The 20,328-nt window shown below is 39.9% G+C and overlaps 1 protein-coding gene across 1 annotated transcript; it reads left to right on the top strand.

Moving 5' to 3' along the window:
* The first annotated feature begins 1,049 nt into the window (after nt 1-1,049).
* LOC128367551 (cAMP-specific 3',5'-cyclic phosphodiesterase 4B-like) lies at nt 1,050-18,624 on the top strand. Its single transcript, XM_053328142.1, has 17 exons — nt 1,050-1,160; nt 2,085-2,219; nt 4,151-4,278; nt 4,377-4,556; nt 4,705-4,744; nt 4,842-4,912; nt 5,662-5,824; nt 6,467-6,560; nt 6,672-6,829; nt 8,458-8,556; nt 8,754-8,918; nt 11,963-12,062; nt 12,148-12,302; nt 14,331-14,453; nt 14,611-14,793; nt 17,644-17,834; nt 18,570-18,624. Exons 1-17 carry the CDS (start codon nt 1,119-1,121, stop codon nt 18,622-18,624), a joined length of 2,082 nt encoding a protein of 693 aa, XP_053184117.1. The 5' UTR covers nt 1,050-1,118.
* Nucleotides 18,625-20,328: the final 1,704 nt, after the last annotated feature.

Raw genomic sequence — 20,328 nt, 5'->3', positions numbered from 1 at the left:
TTTTGCAGGTTTGGTTCTGAAATCATGATTATTAGTTTTGAGTGTTTTTTCCATACAGGAGCTTTTAACTGGGATACATAATTGATCTTTTTTACCCAAATACAACTGCAAGATGATTTGCATTACTTAGTAGTACTGTATATACACAGGGAAAGAATGTTCTCATATTTGATGATGCACCAAATTAATTAATTACATAAAAGCAGGACAGTGAGTTCTGAAACGAGGCAGGAAAGATGACTCAAAGACCAAATTAGCTGTGAAATTCTGGTAACTCTTTAATTTCTGCTTTCAAACAGGGAAACTCAACTGAAGAGGAAACACGAGCATGGATCCTGACACATCAAACCTGCAGTTTTGAGATCTGGACTTCTCATATAAGCCAATCATACACAACATTTTTCCCTATGCAGACTTTGGATCCAGCTGACCAATCAGACCGTTGAAAACCTGACCTGAGACAGTAGAGACCTGGAGCAGATTCTCCTACAAACCTTCTGGATTTTGGATTCTTAATTATTGGAAAACTGCATTCATGTGGGAGCAGGTTTACAACTGGGAAACATGCATATACTCCATGTTGGATAAGTGTCTCAGAAAACTTGGAGAAAGGATTTCTTCTTGAGTATAACAACAGTTGCATCATGAGCTCTGACTGGGATGTCGCACTGGCTCGTCTGGCCAAAGCAGGACAACATGCAGGCAGATATCTTTCCCCACAAACTGCTCGCTTACACTAAAATGGAGTAAGGATTTTCTTTTCTGTTTTTTCTTTCTTCCACTTTTCACTTGTGTGAAAAAACAACAGCTCATAACAAAGGTCATCAACCTCTGACTGAACCTGGAACCTCTAGAGGGGCACATAAATGCATCTTTAGCGTTTCACGGCAGGAGGACGCCCGGTTTCAGCCATCTGAAGACTGAGGTGTGGACGGAGCGTGAGGTGAGGTGAGGCGGTTGGCTGGCTGAGTCAGCTCCAATGGGGGCCGGTAGTGACCCGGTCTGACCCCGGTTTGGCCTTGCAGTGACCTTTGACCTCTCCGGTCCTGGCTCTCCACCTGCTCTGCTGCCTGGGTTCCGGAACGCTCCGCCCTGGGGCCCAGAACGAGCCAATCAGGATGAAGAAGAGCCGCAGCGTGCTGTCGGTGACTGGAGAAGAGGTGAGGAGTATAAACAAATCAGGGATGTATACTTGAGAAACATAAAAATCTCTGTCACTAGTTAAACACCAGGCTCAGCAGACTGGATTATGTATGCATGTTTTCTTGAACGCCTATTATGACATACAAACCCCGTGACTTTCACACATCCAGGGCTCCCTTTGTTCTCGTCGTCAAGGTCTGTGGACGCACTCAAAAGCCGGAGTGGACAGTCTGTATCCTCCAGCCTCCACTCTCATAGTGTGAACAACTCAGTCAGTCACAGTCTTCTATGTAAATGAGCCCCAGCTAAATGAGTGCTCTATGTAAATGAGTTATTTTCTTTTAAAGGTAACGTCTTGGCTGAAGGACATAATAACATGCATTATTCAAACCGCTTTTTTATTGATTATGCTGAGCAAGTGCCCATACATTTGTGTGTGTGTGTGTGTGTACTGTATGTTTGTGTGTATGAGAGCATCTTTCCACATCACATCTGGGTCTGGACGACATCAAACGCAGCATGGAAGCAACACGGCACTGTTGCCTAGCAACTGCTACCATTCCCCCAGTGTTTTGTTGCTACGGTACTGCAGTGCAGATCAGCCTCTAAGAGCTCAGTCTGTAGAGGCCTTATCCCAGACACGCACACACATATCCAAACACACGCACATGCACACATAACACACATACAATGATCTTTTTTTTGGTTTAGTTTCTGTTTTTTGTTTTTACTCATCAGATTTTCCACAAGGTACATTAACAGGGCTCGGTAAAGTGAGACGAAAGGACAACTGCATGTACCCAGAATTCTTTATTTTCATTTTTTTATTGGATATACAATATTATTTTTTATTTACAAAGAAGAAGAAAAAAAAACATCATTCATATTTTATCTTTTGTCTCTGTTTCCCCTCACCCGCTCTCCCCCTTCCTGTCTCACAGGGCAATGACACAAATATAACAGGTGCTGGGGAGAAGGCGGAGTCATCTCGCTACAGCCGATCCTATACGTCCGGAGCCACACTGGGGGCCGAGCTACGCAGAGGAAGGACCAGAAGACTCTCTTCTAGTCTCCAGGTACTGGAAGGAAACATGGGCACATTAACACGCTTGGGGGGTAAAAATGAACCGTGGGCTCCTGTTAACAACCACTCATCCTGTTTGTGCATCACATATTCTGTTGCCTCCAAGTACACAATACTTTCTTCAAGAGCATTGTACATTAAAATGTTAATGCAACATATACTTTAAGGACCTTACCAGTGATGTAGCATGCTTTACTATAAATCATGAACTGTATATTACAGCTAAGCATTTTGAACACCATGTTACTGTCTGTGTTTTTCTCCCTTTGCACAAATCCACTGGGTTTCATTCATGTCTGTACAATATTATGACTTAGTTGAGTTGCTTAATTCATAAAAGTTATACTGTCATAATGAGGTAAAGCATTGGTAATGTAACACTGAGAAAATACTAGGTAGAATTTAAGACTGCACTAACAATTTAAAACTGCACTAATCAATATTTTTATGTTAACAAAAGATGATGTGACTGTGTGTACATTAAAGAGGTCTCTCATGGTGACTAAGAATTATCACCGGACTCTTATCAGCGTCACTTCTAGCAGCAGGGAGCTGTTTTAAGTGAAAGAAGCTCCCCACTGTACATTACCTGCTCAGCATCCATGGCAGACAAAGTTAGGGACTAGCTGGTGAACTTAGTGCTGAAGCAGTAGATAAAGAGACGGATATTTCCCTCCAGAGTTGGTGATGACCAAAACAGAGCTGAAATTAGACTGAATATTGCACTTAAATTTGCACGAATTACAGAACCAGCACTAATGTTGTGGCTGCTGTTGCTTTATTTACTAGGCGTGTAAATAGGCAACTGTTTGCTAACATATTCATCACACAAGAGCTTTACAATGTGATCATATGTCAATGTTGTTTCAGTTTGTCCTGTTGAACAATGCTGCACTAATGCTGCTTTAAGTGAATAAAAATTAAACCAAATGCAAAAAAGTCAGTTAATTGATTTTCATATTGGAAACAAATAGCTGCAACTGTATCAAAAATACATTAAAAATATGTTTTATTTCCTTTATTATTTAAAGGTTCATCACACTGTGTATGCAAGTTTTGGATTCTTAATTACAAATCATGTATATTTGTTGCTGAGTATCCTGAAATGCATACCATAAAGTTTTTAATAAACGTTTTAAATGTATTTTTTTAATATGTATGCAGCTGTTTGTTTCCATACTTTTACATACAGTATAAAAATCAACTAACTGACCTTTTTGCATGTTTACATTTAGTTTTGATTCACTTAAAGCAGCGTAAATGCAGCATTATTCAGCAGAACAAGCTGAAACAACATTGACTTATTATCACCTTACAAAGCTGTTGTAGTGAACATGACAGCAAATAAACACCCAGCAAACACAATACAACATTAGCATTCATTTGGAGTTGTGTATCTGGCAATCTGGCAAATTTAAGTCCAATATTTAATATAATTTGAGCTCTGTTTTTGTATATACGTATATATTATGTATGTTTTTCGAGTTTGTTGTGCTGAACAATGCTGCACTTACGCTGCTTTACTAAACTAAAACATGTAAAAAGGACTGTTAGTTGATTTTTATACTTTATGTAAAAGTATGTTAACAAATAGCTGCAACTGTTGAAAAAATGACATTAAAACATTTAAAACTTTATGGTATGCATTTGAAGATAGTCAGCAAATAAAAACATGATTTATAGTTAAGAATCCAAAACTTGCAGACACAGTGTTATGGCCCATTAAATAATAAAGGAAATAAAAGTTTGACTTGACTGGAGTTAATGTTGCATATCCCCCAAACATTTGTAATGAATCAAGTCATATTAAACCAGATAACAGTGAACTTGGGCTTTCTTGAGGTAGTTGCTCCAGCCTTGTATATCGATAAATTGACAGGTATCTACTATCCTCTGTGCTCTCATACCTTTCTAACTCTTCAGGTTCCCTGCTGGCTCCGCCCTCGTGACCGCACTCGCTCACCGGAGGTCTTGAGCAACGTGCCGCGTCCCACAACTCTTCCCCTCCGCATCCCACCGCGCATCTCCATCACACAAGCAGACACTGACAGGTTCACGCACGATGACACTTTACACCAATTTCATCCTCCACTAGAAAGCTTTCCTCTCTCATCATCCAATCTTTCCCCTTTTTCTCTTCATGTTCCAGTTACGAAGCAGAAAATGGCGTGTCTCCGGGTCACACCCCTCTGGGCTCACAGAGTCCAGGCCTCACCCTGCATACCTTCCCCCAGGGCCAGAGAAGAGAGTCCTTCCTCTACCGCTCTGACTCCGACTACGACATGTCGCCCAAGACCGTTTCACGTAACTCCTCCCTGGCCAGCGAAGGGTGAGAGACATCAAGACTGAATGAGAGGGAGAGAGAGAGTGTGCATGTGTGATGCCAATATGTTGATATTTTCAAGAGAAATACGGCTCTCACCTTTACTCCCTCCCTCTCTCTCTTTGTCAAATCTCTCTGTCCCTTCTTCTCTCAGGCACACAGGAGAGGACTTTATTGTCACACCTTTTGCTCAAGTGAGACTTACTATTGACAGTCTTGTGTTGTGTGTATTATTTAGTAAATTATTCTGTAATAATTCTGTATATATCCTGTGATACTGTGATGATTTAGGTACTGGCCAGTCTGCGATCGGTACGGAGTAACTTCACCGTTCTTGCCAACGTCTCCACGCCGACAGTCAAGTCAGTATCATCCTATAGCACTGAAATATCTCACTTATGCACATTATGACAGTATGTTGTCCTCTGTCTAAAAAGGGAATGAGGTAGTTTGACTTTACCTCTACCTGTTCATTAGGCCTGTCACAATAATTACCACTCCCCCGCCCCCCCCCCCCCCTTGCATTATTATGTTATTATATTATCATTATATCAGTGGTATAAAATGATCTTCAAATGACAATAATATTGTTTATCGTGATTATTTCTGAGACAGTACCCCAAACTAATAAATTAAAACTCAATGAGAGATTAGTAGTAGTTAAACCTCACAGTTTGAAGGCCTGAGCCTGAGGAGTACTGGGAACAAGCTCCTTTAAGGCTTATTGAAGTCTTTTAAGATGGTGAATGGTATGTTTACCTGGACCCCAGGAAGAGTAGCTGTTGCCTGGGTAACAGCTAATGGGGATCCAAATAAACTAAACTAAACTAAACAGTATATCGCCCAACAAAAGTAGTTATTGTGACAGGAGTTTGTATCTCACATCACACTCATGACACACATTTTGGGACTACAATAACATAACTTAATGTAAACTCTTTCACTAAAACAGTATCTAACTACATTCACCTGCAGCCTCAGAGTGATGACTACTTATTTATTTAACCATTTCAAACTTTGCTAGTTAAAAAGTGTTGTGTCACCTCTGCAGCTAGCTTAAGCCAATCTTTGGTTTCTTGCCAGTCTTACTAACTGTTGCTACTGTTCTCAGGCGGTCTCCTCTGGGTGGACTGTGTCCGAGTCCCAGGGCGACACTATCAGACCAACAGTACCAGCAGCTCGCCCTGGACACACTGGAGGAGCTGGACTGGTGCTTAGACCAGCTGGAGACCATTCAGACACACCGCTCCGTCAGCGAAATGGCCTCCAACAAGGTATGCCAGCATCTATAAATCATATTATAATGATATCTGGACATATGTGCTTATCACAGCTATATAAGCATCATAGTGTTTAATGGAAGATAGATTATTTTGATTTATTATGAGTTTTATCTATCTATCTATCTATCTATCTATCTATCTATCTATCTATCTATCTATCTATCTATCTATCTATCTATCTATCTATCTATCTATATATCTTATTGATCATTACTTTACTTTCATTGTCAAAGATAAAACATTGATTAAGTTGTAAGTGCATTTTTGTCAAAACTTTAATAGCCAAATTTAAGAGGTCATCAACATAAATGTCAGTGAAAAAAACAAATTAATTATCTTTTTTTTATTATTGTAAAGCATATTTATCAATGTGAGCCTTAAAAGTATAATTAAATTCTTATTTTCACCAATATGACAAAACAGTTTTACCATACTATTTATTACAAGTTTGCAACAAGTTTTACTGAAACTTTAAAACGTATTTAATTTCCCCCAAATCCAAAAAAAGACCTGCTGTATAATTGATTATTGATTATTACTCCTCTGATACACAATCTCACAATCAAAACTGACACGCAAGCACAGAAATATCAGACTGACTCATATCTCTGTTTTGCTCTCATTCTGCCACAGTTTAAGAGGATGCTGAACAGGGAGCTGTCCCACCTGTCAGAGATGAGTCGCTCCGGTAACCAGGTGTCTGAATACATCTCCAGCACCTTCATGGGTGAGTGGGACCACAATCTGATTGCGGTCTGGACCACATTTAAGACTTTTTCCTAATAAAAAAACTAAACAATGAATCATTCTGTGTGTGTGTTTGTCCATCAATCTGTAGACAAGCAGAACGAAGTGGAAATCCCGTCTCCTACTCTGAAAGACAAACCGATGAGTCACATCAGCGGAGTGAGGAAACTGTCTCACAGCTCCAGCCTCTCCAGCACCTCAATGCCTCGCTTCGGTGTCAACACAGACCACGAGGATGAGCTTGCCAAGGTCTTGTTGTCTGTCTGTTTTTTTTTCTGGCTCACACAAGATAAGTTATACAAATCAGCCTTGTTCAGACTTGGACTGTGTTGTGTGCACACTGAATGATTCGAGTTGTCTCTTGTGCACAGGAAGAAAAAAAAAGAAAAGAAAAAAAAAAGTTGGCGCCTTTGTTGACTTCAGCGTTGTGGGGAAAATTGCGGCCTACACTTCTTGTTTTAGTGATTTACTGCTGAGGCGCTGCTGTTAAGACATCACATCAGGGGGACTGAAACAGGAGATTCCCTGCAGGACCTGCATTTGATAAAAACATAATAGAATATGATAGTAGAAGAGTTTATTACACATTTTACTGGAAAATCAACAAGAAGCTTTTTTTTTAAAGGGATAGTTTGACATTTTTGGATTAATGCACACTCATTTTTTCTTGCAGAGAGTAAGACGTATAACATTCTTGGGTACATTAAATATATAACTAGAGGTGATTAGCTTAGCTCAGTATAAAGACTCAAAGCAGGTAGTTGGGCTCCAAAGGTTTGATAGTTTTATCTTGTTTGTTTAATCCAAAAGTGAAGTGTAAAAAGGACAAGCTGTGGTTTTACAGGCAAATTTGTGCCGAACTGTTGCTTGAGAGCAGCCTCTTCCTGACCTCCAAGTGCTGGTAGGCTCGCTCTTTCCCCCTGCCTCCCATCTTAATGCTAAGCTAAGCTAAGCTAATCACCTGCTGTTCTCAGCTTCACAAACCTGTGAGTGATATCAGTCTTCTCATCTAAGTCTCTGTAGGAAAGCCACTGAGCAGATTTCTGAAAGGAAATGTTGAACTATTCCTTTAAGAGGGCAGCTACTCTCTACTCAGAGTTAAGCCACTGGATGTTTTAGATTAAAACGTCATATAATGTTGTACTTCCATGTCTGCATCACATAAAACTGGAATCCACATTCAGTCTTTTCTTATTTCTTTTCTTCTGCTTTTTTTTTTTTTTTGTGCTCGGCGCCTCATTGTTTACTTCCATCCAGTCTGTAGCACCAAATGTTTGGAAAGCTGAGCAGTAGGACGGAGACTGTCTCCGATGATTCTGAGTCTTCATTTAGCACGACATAAATCAGATGCAACTCAGCTCCTCTGAAAAACATTTTTTATGCCCTGTCATTAAGAAACTCGACCCTTCATTCAGTGAAAGACGCCGCAGATATTCCCCCGGTACATCTCTGGCACACCTGGTTTGAAGGATTGAGGTTATTTTGAGTAACATAAAAGGGATGTCTGCTGTGTGATCATTGTTCAAAAGGCAGCAGGACTCACTGACAGAAGCTGGACGCTGGATGTATGACCCAAAATCTACATGATGATAAATCCTCACATACACATTTAGAGTATATTTCTTACTTGTGTTGGCTCATGTTTGTCCTAATTAATTACTAGACTTCTAGTTATGGTATCTTTTCTCAGGATGGGATTCAAACTACTTTTGCTGATAAGGTCCATAAGAGATCCATAATGGCAGTCATTTTGATAAATCTGTGCATGAGATGAGGAATTTAAGCTTTTAATGACCGTATTTTGTTGATTAAGATTTTTTAATATATATATTTCTGACTCAATAATTCGTATTATTTTTGTTTGTGTGTTTAATCAGGAGTTGGATGATCTGGACAAGTGGGGTTTTAACATATTCAGATTAGCAGAATTCTCCAACAACAGACCTCTCAGCTGCATCATGTATGCCATCTTCCAGGTATAAAACATTAGTGTGTGTGTGTGTGTGTGTGTGTGTGTGTGTGTGTGTGTGTGTGTGTGTGTGTGCGTGTGTGTGTGTGTGCATGTGTGTATTCTGCAGAATCATTGCAACCTAAAGTGTTTGTAGGTTTGCTGATATACTCCTGTCAAAGTGTATGTGAAGTTAAAGCTATACCTCCTCTCCTCCCTGCTCAGGAGCGAGAGCTGCTGAAAACATTTCGTATCCCAGTCGACACCTTTGTCACTTATGTGATGACCCTGGAGGACCATTACCATGGAAACGTAGCGTACCACAACAGCCTACATGCTGCAGATGTCACCCAGTCCACGCACGTTCTCCTCTCCACACCTGCCCTTGATGTATGTCGACGTGTCTATACACACACACACACACACACACACACACACACACACACACAAACACATTTCAGAGGACGTTACATTGACTCACATTAACTTCCTGGAGACTTGCCTAAACTGTAACCTCAACCCTAACCACTTCTTGCGTAACTCAACTCTTACTCTAATTTTAAACCAAGTCTTCCACCGACAATTTTATGATTTACTTCCTTTTTGAAGGGAAGCGAATCCTGATAGTGTGCCTGTGTAAGGGTCAATTATGTTTTTTTGTCCATGTGGTTTAATCAAATTTTATAGGGTTAAAATTTAAAAATAAACGTAAATGTATGAATTTTAAAAAAATAAGCAATTATTTGTATAAATACACTTAAATACACTGTAGGTGGTTAAAATATTTCATATTCATCATTCTTTTGTGGTTGCACCATTTGACATTTTCATGAACATTCAGTCTTACTTTTGGTTTAAAAAAAGGTGCAAGAGTAACACAAGTTGGTTTGAGCTTGGAAAAACTTAGCTACCCAACTTACCCGGGTCCACCAAGGAAAAAATGCTAATCTTCTGTTTGTCATGACCAAAATACACAATCAAATACATCACAACAGAACTTTATTATTCTACCAAAGCTGGGATATTATTTATAACCTAACCACAGTGAATAAACATAAATGAACCCTTAATAGTGTATATAACACATCACAGACTTAACAGAGAGGTTGAGTAACATACAAATCAATAAATCAGTCACATTCAGAGACAAAGGCGAAAAGCAACTGTAGATCATAACTCTCTTTATTGAATGCTGACATAAAGCTGACATAGATAAAGCTGAAAACTGGCGTGGATAAAAATAAAACTTTTTTTTTCTGTTTATAACGCTGTCAGAAAGAAACTTCAAAAGCCCCTTTTTGATCTAAAAGTTCCTGGAACCAGAGAAACTACCCAGAGCCATGTTTCCACTGCAGGAACTTTCCAAAGGGGCTAAAAGAAAGATAAATTTACCCTCCAAAAAGTCCCTGCTTTGAGGGGCTTTTACTCTCCAAAAGCGCAGGCGGAGTTTGTAGGGCTGACCATCACTGACGAGAGCAGAGCACCACTTCATTCATAAAACTAGGAAGTACTCTAGTATCGATATTAGGACGAGGGGAGGGCATAATCATCCCTTTTTAACATTAAAAACACTTTTAAGTTGAGCTTTCCAACATTATTTTCTGATTGTTTCATGCAAAGCAGAAATAAATAACCATCAAACACTCAACAGATGATTTACTGCGGAGGAAGACGCTCTTAAGTTTCAGTTTCACTTTCTTCCTCTGCACTTCTTCATTCAGTCATTCATTCATTACATCCAACTCATGCAACAGTAAATACAAAAAAGCAGGTTATGTGATGTTTTTTTACTCATTTGTTGTCATCATTTTCTTAATTCTTAATTTCTCACTGGTTGCATGATCAGATGAACCTAAAGCTGCTCAATTAATCGAAATTTGATCGTGATTACGATTTAGGGGCCAAACGATCTCAAAACTAATAAAATCGAGGGGAAACGATTTTTTAATAATAATGAGATAGCGCTCAATAACAAAGGTTTTATTTTGAAAAGCTTAGACAGGAAGCCACCGCAGCACCGTTAGTTTGACAGAAGCTGAAACACACGGCGAAATGTTTTAACTGTAAGTAGAAGTGCAGAGTTTCCAGCCTGTGTCAGACGATGCTGAGTTTACTGACTAATTACTAATTATTAAAAACCAGGAAGTGACGTGTGAACTGTCGTCATGGTAACCAGCTCAGCTCTAATATCTCCAAACATGTTCTGCTGTGTGTTGCGTTAAGCGGCAGATAAAAGGCTGCTGCTAGGAGAGAAAATTAATTAAGCTGAATGGACAATAAATGCAGCATGTTTCTAAAGTAAAAAAAATCGTTTGACCCAAATAATCGTGATTATGATTTTTTCCATAATCGAGCAGCCCTATCATGAACCTGGTTCTTAGTTCCTGAGATAAGTTCCTCTGGAGGATCTTGGTGCTCTGGTGGGAAAATCCTCCAGTGGAAACACCTCAAAGGCTCTGAACGCTGTAATTAGTCTTTCTGAAGTGTTCAGTGCAGCGACATTATAATTACATCATGTCAGCGTAATGACAAACTGTTATAACGTTACAAATCTAACAAGTTGTACTCGTGTGGTTTACTTGAGGTTAAATTAAGAGCTTTTGGCGCCAATATAACACAATAATAACACTGATATATAAAACCTCTCATTTTTCTTACTTCCTGGCTAACATCAGGTTATAACAGCTGGATCTGTCGCTCTACAGCAGCGTTAGTTTTACACTGACAGTGACATTATTAACTAAATAATAATATAAAAAAGATATAATAATAATAATAATATTGATGATAATAATAATAATAATAATAATAATTGCTTTTTTTCTATAGCACCTTTCTAAACTGATCTTACATGGTGCTCCATATAATAGCCTACAAAAAACACCATTTAAGCAAAATAAAATAATAATAATAATAATAGTAATAATTATAATAATATATTTTATTTATAGAGTGCTTTTAACAAAACTCGCTATACAGAATCATGTACAATGAAAACAATAAAACCATATAGAATAAATGAAAACACAATTAATAAAAGCAATGCAGAGAAGAAGAAGAAACAAAACAGAACAAACAAAACAATTAAAAGAAAACATTAAATCAAAACAAAACAATTAAAAGCGGATTTGAAAAGGTGGGTCTTGTGATTTTAATTTGATTATGTCAGTTCGGTCACGGAGGGATTTGGAGAGTGAGTTTCAGAGAGTGGCTAAACTAAACGAAGAAAAAAAAAGGGGTCAAGCATAAATAGACAAATATAAAATGAACATATTGAAACATTGTCATTAGTTTGTGTCAGTTTTACATCTTATTTAAACCTGATTTATTCAAACTATGTGTCCTCCTGAAATAAAGGAACTTGATGATTAGTCTTAAGGTCGCTGAGCTGTTCTGCTTCCCTGAACTCATCTTCCTTCCTGTCCCTCTTCCAGGCCGTCTTCACCGACCTGGAGATCCTCGCTGCTCTCTTCGCTGCAGCTATCCACGACGTCGACCATCCTGGAGTTTCCAATCAGTTCCTCATCAACACTAGTGAGCGAGACGAGACGAGACAAATGGTGAAATATGTCTTGATATTAACATTAACTGTGCTTACACTCCGTCCTCTGTCCCTCAGACTCCGAGCTGGCCCTGATGTATAACGATGAGTCGGTCCTGGAGAACCACCACCTCGCCGTTGGCTTCAAGCTCCTTCACCAGGAGAACTGCGACATTTTTCAGAACCTCACCAAGCGACAGCGCCAGAGCCTTCGCAAGCTCGTCATCGACATGGTCAGAGCCTCGTCCTCCTCTCACACATCTCACACATCTCATATTCAATTAACTTTTGTGTCGTCCTCCTGGGTCAAATTGACCCCATCTGATTTGACTGTTCCTTCCTTCCTTCCTTCCTTCTTTCCTTTCCTTTCCTTCCTCCCTTCCTTCTGTCCTTCTTTCCTTCCCTTCTTCCTTCCTTTCTTTCCTCCCTTCCTTCTGTCCTTCTTTCCTTCCCTTCTTCCTTCCCTTCCTTCCTCCCTTCCTTCTGTCCTCCTTGCCTTCCCTTCCTTCCTTCTGTTCTTCTTTCCTCCTTCCTTCCTTCCTTCCTTCCCTCCCTCTTTCTCTCTTTCCTCCCTTCCTTCCTTCCTTGCCTTCTTCCTCCCTTCCGTCCTTCCTTCCTTCCTTCCTTGCCTTCTTCCTCCCTTCCTTCTTCCTTTCCTTCCTTCTTCCTCCCTTCCTTCCTCCTTTCCTTCCTTCTTCCTCCCTTCCGAACTTCCTTCCTTGACTCGAGGACAACAGGAGGGTTAAGAACTTATTTAACTCCTCCTTTAGCTATTTTAATATTTTGTTTTCCATTTCATCAAACTGTAGAACAAATACAGCGCACACATTTCATCACTCGCTCCATATTTCTTATGACAAAGCAGCTACTCTTCCTCTCCTTCCTCACCAATTATATTACTAACAAATCTAATTTATCTTTTTTTTTTCTTCCCAGCTATTTCTGGTTAGTGCCGTAGTTCTGGCTACTCTCTCCCCAGCGGTCCTCTGGCTGCAAATGCCATGAAAATCTCATTATTTATCATGTGATAGTTTTAAAGTGGTCTCATTCATTATTGATTAGTTTTAGGTTGCGCTTGTGTTCTTAGGCTCTTAGGATGTGATGTTTTATATTATTTATTTAACAATTACATGCTGACTCATAATTAGTCTCCACACCAATTCACATTCATAAACTCCCCATCAGTCGTTAATAAATGTTAGAGATGTCAGAGAGTGTATTCTTTATTTATTCATGGAGAAAAAAGACACTATTTTATGATCCAAGAATATGAAGAATACAACATCATGTTTGAATGGAGTTTTTTTTTATTTTGTACATTTGAATATACAAAGAATGTGTATCAGCTGCACAAAAATGTTTTAAAATGATGCATTTTATTTCCATTTTTGTATACTGTGCATCACATTAGGATAAGTCAGGCTAAAAGAAATATGCATACCATCAGTGGTGGAGGTGAGGCGTTCAGGTACCTGCAGCCTCTCTGAGCCTCCATCAGAGGTGGAGGTGAGGCGTTCAGGTACCTGCAGCCTCTCTGAGCCTCCATCAGAGGAGGAGGTGAGGCGTTCAGGTACCTGCAGCTCTCGTTTGTAAAAAATGGCTCAAATTTGACCCTGAACAGTATGTAAGGGTTAAAGATGATAAAATGTCATCTTTTTATGCTGTAATCTGTTGCTACACATCTTGAACCAGGGCGCTCTTCATTAAGAGATTTTAATTTCAGTGTTTGCTTGTTAAATAAATATTAAAACAGTTAATAAAAAATAACACATTTTTAATTCAAGTGTTTTGAAGAAAACTTTTCAACATGACAGCCAAGAATTTCTGGTCTCTCTGTGAGTCTCCACAATAATGAGCTGATGATCTCAGATAGTGTAAGAGCTGGATTTCTTCCCAAAACTGAAATATGGACAAAACTTTTAACCATTTATTACAAAGTGCTGTTTGAGTTGTAGTTACTGGTTTAAACTAAAAGTGAAATCCCCTGTTTAGACTTAATTGACTTCTGTGGCCTTCTTCACCCCTACTTTTGTTTCTCTTTTGGTTAATTGAGTTTTAGTCTTTTATTTATTTGATACATTTGCTCACAATAAATTACAAGAGAGCGGTAGAAAGACATTAAATGACGAGTTCAAACAATAATGACGGCTACTGTGACGGCTTTTTATCAACAAAAAAGAAGTTTAAGGAAATAAAACAAGAGAAATAAGAGCAGAATATTATCCTTCCTTCATAGTTTTTCTTTCTCTCTTTGTCTCCAGGTGTTGGCCACAGACATGTCCAAACACATGACGCTGCTGGCCGACCTGAAAACGATGGTGGAGACCAAGAAGGTGACCAGCTCTGGTGTGCTGCTCCTGGATCACTATACAGAACGCATACAGGTACGTTTCCATCTACACAGACCAGTATGGCTGCACAGGACATGATATGTGTGTATATCTATTGTTAATGTGTGTGTGTGTGTGTGTGTGTGTGTGTGTGTGTGTGTGTGTGTGTGTGTGTGTGTGTGTGTGTGTGTGTGTGTGTGTGTGTGTGTAGGTACTAAGGAACATGGTGCACTGCGCAGACCTCAGCAACCCCACCAAGCATTTATCGCTATACAGACAGTGGACAGAGAGGATCATGGAGGAGTTCTTTCGACAGGGTGACAAGGAGCGAGAAAGAGGCATGGAGATCAGCGCCATGTGTGACAAACACACCGCCTCTGTGGAGAAGAGTCAGGTAATTATTATCCTTATTTGGATTCCCATCAACGTCCACAAATTGGTCACTAGTCTCCCTGGGGTTCACACTGATCAATAAGACAAGAAGAAACTAAATGAGCCACACGTAGAGATCAGAAAATACGTGAAATAACTTCTAAGTAAAAGGTAGAAAATACAAACTTGCAATAAAATCAAGAACAAAATTGTCAAAATAAAAAGAAAGTAATCAAAAAGTTCTGAAACCACAATAACCAAAAGCATCATTTATACAACCAGAGTTCATCAGATTTCTAGATTTACCATCTCTCTCTCTCTCTCTCTCCCATTAACTGCATCATTGTTAAAGCTATAAATCCAAATTCATGATGAGTTAGAAAGTGCATATCTTCTGGATGTTACATTAGTTCTCAGTCAGAGGCTTTTATACATTTCTTCATATACAGGGTTAGGGTTAGGGTTAGGGTTAGTCATACAGGAGGTGGAGAAATAACAGAAATATCTCCACTTAGTGATGCAACAGCCCTGAAATAAGAAGCTGTTTGGTAAAGCTGAAAACTTCTGTTAATGGTGAGATTGGCAGATGTGTTATTGGACTTCTTTTTTTCTTTCCTAGACCTTTGCTGATGTGTCATTCAGAAACACGGCAAAGATGTGTAATATGGAAGTGAAGTGAGGGAAATAACAAATTTCATAATGTTTTGCCACACAGGAAGGCTGCATTGGCAAAGAGGAACAGATGTCATAAATAGATGTGTACCAACACTAAACCAAGAAACACAAAGATACTCGCTGGAAAAATGACCGTTAAGAGTTGAATCAACACCTTCAGCAGCCAATAAAACTCAAAACCTAAAATAGTATTTACTGCAGGGATGCTGTGTTGTATCAAAAAGTTGTTTTTAGCATATTTGCCACCAGTGTTTCTTATTAAACAGAAAGGCAATGAGTTTATTTGAACCTGCTAATAACCAATAAGTCTTTGTATTGAAACATAACATTAATATTAAAAGCAGCTGCAAAACATGCGTATAACTTTTAATTAAAATCAATAATAATAATGCATTTTATTTAGAGGCGCCTTTCAAAGCACTCAAGGTCACCTCTCAAGGCACATATAACACAACAACATGCAAATATGCAAAATGTTCTACAGTATAATTAAATCAAACTCTTGATTTGACCTCAGATTTATGTGATTAAATAATACTGATTGGGCCTTTAATAAAAGCTAAATGGTAATTTAATGTGTCTGTTTATTTAGTTTGGTATTGTGACAGGAAGAGACGGACTTGGCTAGTGGTTGCGCTGCAGTTTTTTTGTCTCCCAACATTAAAAAAAAACCCTTTTCCTTTCATAAATCTGGCAGCGTAACCATGCCTGGAAAAGCTCACGATAAACTCTGGCATCATTAATTCTTTTGTTATTGTGTTTTGGATACTCATATGAGAAATGTTTTGGGTTTTTTCCCCCCTGTGTCCAACTGGCAGCGGCTACAGATATATCACTCCTTTAATCTCCGTGATGTTAAACAGTGACATCTCTCTCTGTCAAGGCTGTGGTCACCGATTCTGTACTTGTACTTCTTCTGTTTGTTTGTTATTGGGGCCTGTCGGATTTCTCTGTGCTTTAAAAGAAATGGTTCAACATTTCCGGTAATGCTCTTACTCGCTAGTTAGTTGAGAAGATCGATACCACCAAAATCATTTATCAGTCCAACAAGAGACTGGAGAACAGTTAGCTTAGCTTAGCATACATACTATAAACAATGGGAAACTGCTAATCTGGCTTTCTCTAAAGGTAACAAAAAAAAACCTAAACTAAAACTAAACAAAAAAGCTTATGTGCAAAAATGAAACTTTTATGGCTTTACAGTCTGTGACGCAGGACTATTTCATGGCTAAGTGCAATGATTTCCTGGAGTCACCGTATACATAACGCCCCATTAAGCCATTTTTTCACAGTTCAAACCTTAGTTTGTTCATTTCAAATATGCTAAAATAAAAAAAGAAAAGCTTTTGGTAGAAAACAAAATAGAAATGTAGAAAGACAACAAAAATAATAACCACTCAATGTTCGAAAAGGGTGTAGGATGAAGGGAGGAACTTTTAGTGAGGTGAGGAAGCAAAAAACACAAGAGAATTAAAAAACAACTAGAATTTAGAAACATTCATTCATTTATTCATTTTCCATACCACTTATCCTCTAGATCAGTGGTCTCCAACCCTGCCCTGCAAAATGTAGGTATCTTCCCACTCTAACACACCTGATTCTAATAATTAACTCGTTAACAAGCAGCTGGAGCTTGTCAAAGGGCTTGATAACGAGTTCATTATTAGAGTCAGGTGTGTTAGAGTGGGAAGATACCTAAAATTTGCAGGGCAGTAGCTTTCCAGGAGCAGGGTTGGAGCCAATCCCAGCTGACACTGGGCGAGAGGCTGAGTACACCCTCAACGGGCTCCCAGTCCGTCACAGGGCTAACATATCGTAGACAAACAACCAGTCATTCACACCTACGGGCGATTTAGAGTCACCAATTAACCTGCATGTTTTGTGAGGCGATAGTCAATCAATCAATCTTTATTTATATAGAGCCAAATCACAAAAATAGTCATCTGAAGACACTTTCCATAGAGCAGATCTGAACCGCACTCTTCAAATTAATTTAAAGAGACTCAACACCAAGAGCCAGGCTAGCTGTTTCCCCCTGTTTCTAGTCTTTATGCTAAGCTAAGCTAGCTCTGTATTAAACAATATTATAAGAGAGAGGTTCTGATTTTCTTATGTAAGAAAGAAAGTAAATGCATTTCCCCAAGTATCCTTATGGTGCATCTACTGTATTTACTGTGTGACTCTCTTTCTCGTCTAGGTGGGTTTCATCGACTACATCGTCCACCCGCTGTGGGAGACGTGGGCCGACCTGGTGCACCCAGACGCCCAAGAGCTGTTGGACACGCTGGAGGAGAACAGGGAGTGGTACCTGAACACGATGCCTCAGTCTCCCTCGCCTCCACCGGACAGACACCTCCAGCACGACCGCTTCCAGTTCGAACTCACCCTGGAGGACCTGGAACACAACAACCACAACCACATCCACCTGACGAACAGCGACGGGACGAACGCTGAAGGCCAGAAAGACAGCTGCAACGACGACGACGACAGCGAGGATGGAGAGCCGAACCTCGAGGAGCAGAACCACGTCGAAACTGAGAAAGAAGACGAGGAGAATCACAACAGCGAACAGAATGGAGTCCAAGACGAAGATGAGGAGACGGAGGCTGGAGATAGGGTGGGAGAAGAGGAGGATGAAGAGCGCGGAGAGGAGCAGATAGAAGAGGAGGAGAACCCAGGAGGGCAGACGGATGAAACGGAAGGAGGAGAGGAAATGAATGATGCAGCGGAGGAGGATGAGGAGACAAAAGGAGAGGAGGAGGAGAGCGAGCAAAATCAGGAAGGAGAGGGAAATGAGGAGGATGAAGCGGAGCAAGAAGAGGAGGGTGATGAGCAAGAGGAAAAAGAGGATGAAGGTGAGGAGGCAACAGAAGGGGGAATGGATGGAGAAGAGGAAGGCGAGGGGGAGGAGGAAGGAGAGACTGAGGAGAATGTAGAGGAGGAGATAGAGAGAGAGGAAGAGGATGAGGACAAAGTTGAGGAAGAGGAGGAGGCAGAAACAGAGGAAAATGTAGAACAAGAGGAGGAGGAGACAGAGGAGAAAGCAGAGGAGGAAGAGGGAGAAGCAGAGGAAAATGTGATCGAGGAAGAGGAGACAGGAGAAGCAGCAGAAGAGGAAGAGGAAGAGGAGGCGGCAGCTGAAGATGAAGATAAGGAGGAGGAAGGAGAGGAGAGTTAGTTAGGGCATAAAAACTTGACAAGATCAGAGAGGAAATTCATTTAAAAGAGGAGATAAGAAGGAAGAGGAGAGGCTGCAACGGTCAATAACGTCACTGCGGAGGAAGAGGATGAAGAGGATGAATAGACGTCCCTTCTTTCCGGATAACGTGCTCGGTGGTCCAACTTTGGTCATGTGACGCTCTCACGGCTGAAGGCTCGGCGTTACACTCCGCTACTCAAAACTTCACAGCTAAAACATTTTTTAAGTAAGTTTTTAACAAACGCCTTCCAGGGGACGGCCTTCTCCATCGAGAATCAGCCGGTAGCGAGTCTTCATCACCTGATATCTGTACACTCATCACTGCCGTAGGGGGTAATAACTAATAAACCAAGGGGGGGTTTAAAAAGTGGGGGCAGGAGGGGTGGTGGGGCAGTTTTAACGACTTTTTGTAGCGCCTGAAAAATCTTAAAAACCTTGAACATGCAAATAAGTGTGTGCCTGTCCTCCTTATCTCACGGACCGCTTCCCATCGTCTCGTTTATGAGATCCGTCAATAAGAATGTCAACTTCTTCTGAGAGGGAGGGATGGAGAGAGGGAGGGATGGATGGAGGGAGGGAGTGGGGGACAAAATAAGCAAAAAAATGCAAAAAATGACAAAAAAAAGGTCTGGAAAGTGTAGTCTGTCGTCTTCTATTTACTACAAAAAACTTTCCACTTGTGATCAGGAGTGCCGTGTGTGACTCCTCTGGGCTAGGAGCAGTTTAACCTCCTCACATACTAACCTTAAAAACCACTGTTTGTCGTTTGCGGTACTGTAAGAACAAAACAAAAAAAAACCTGGACCCGGTGCAGCTTTTTTTTTTTTAAAGATGAAATTAAAAAAGGCTGACCCTGTTGTATGTGTCGATGTCGGTTCATGTTATTTAAAAAAAAACAAAAAAAAACAAAACAAAACCCAAACAGTGTTCATGCCATCACAATGGTTTTCACGACTCCCCAAGTCTGTGACTGTGACCCCCCCTTCCCTTTCACCCCCCCTCCCGGGTGAATCGTGCCAAACTGTTACCACGACGACCAGCACTGAGCAATTCAGCCTTCCTCCTACAAGGTGGCTACTCGTCCATGAAGCAATGAATTGTGGGACCAGGCTTAAAAAAAAAAAAGGGTGTGAAGGTCTTCCACAAGTTGATTTTTTTGTTTTAGTTTTTGTATAAAAATAAAAGAAAAAGAAGAAAAGGTATTTGGCACTTTATCACCCCTGTTGCATATATGTACATAATAAACATGTATTTTAATCTGCTGATGTCATATAATAAATATGATCAATGAAGTTGATGGGTTGCCGTTGTCAGTTGCAGATATTTGGGAACTTTTCATGACATCTTCCTACTTTTATCAATTATTAAATATTAAATATGTCTTCTTCTTTTTTTAAATCCTTAGTGGTTTCCAGGAAAGAAATGTAAGATTTGTTGTTAATTATTAGACTAATTACAATAATTCAAGACTAATCCATTTAATTGCTTGAGGGTTTTAGTCATGCCCTCAGACTGCCAGGGTCACTCTGTCCAACACGTTGTATAAAGTTTAATAAAATCCATCCAGGAGTTAAAGAGAGATTTATGATGGAGGACCTCTGGCGCCATCATGAGGTTCACATTGGTATTTCTGAGTGAAATGTTTCAGTAACTGTTGGATGGATTGTTGTCGACGTGTATGTC

The sequence above is a fragment of the Scomber japonicus genome, chromosome 2, assembly GCF_027409825.1.
Source record: "Scomber japonicus isolate fScoJap1 chromosome 2, fScoJap1.pri, whole genome shotgun sequence".
NCBI lineage: Eukaryota > Metazoa > Chordata > Actinopteri > Scombriformes > Scombridae > Scomber > Scomber japonicus.
This window is presented reverse-complemented; position numbering and strand designations above follow the sequence as displayed.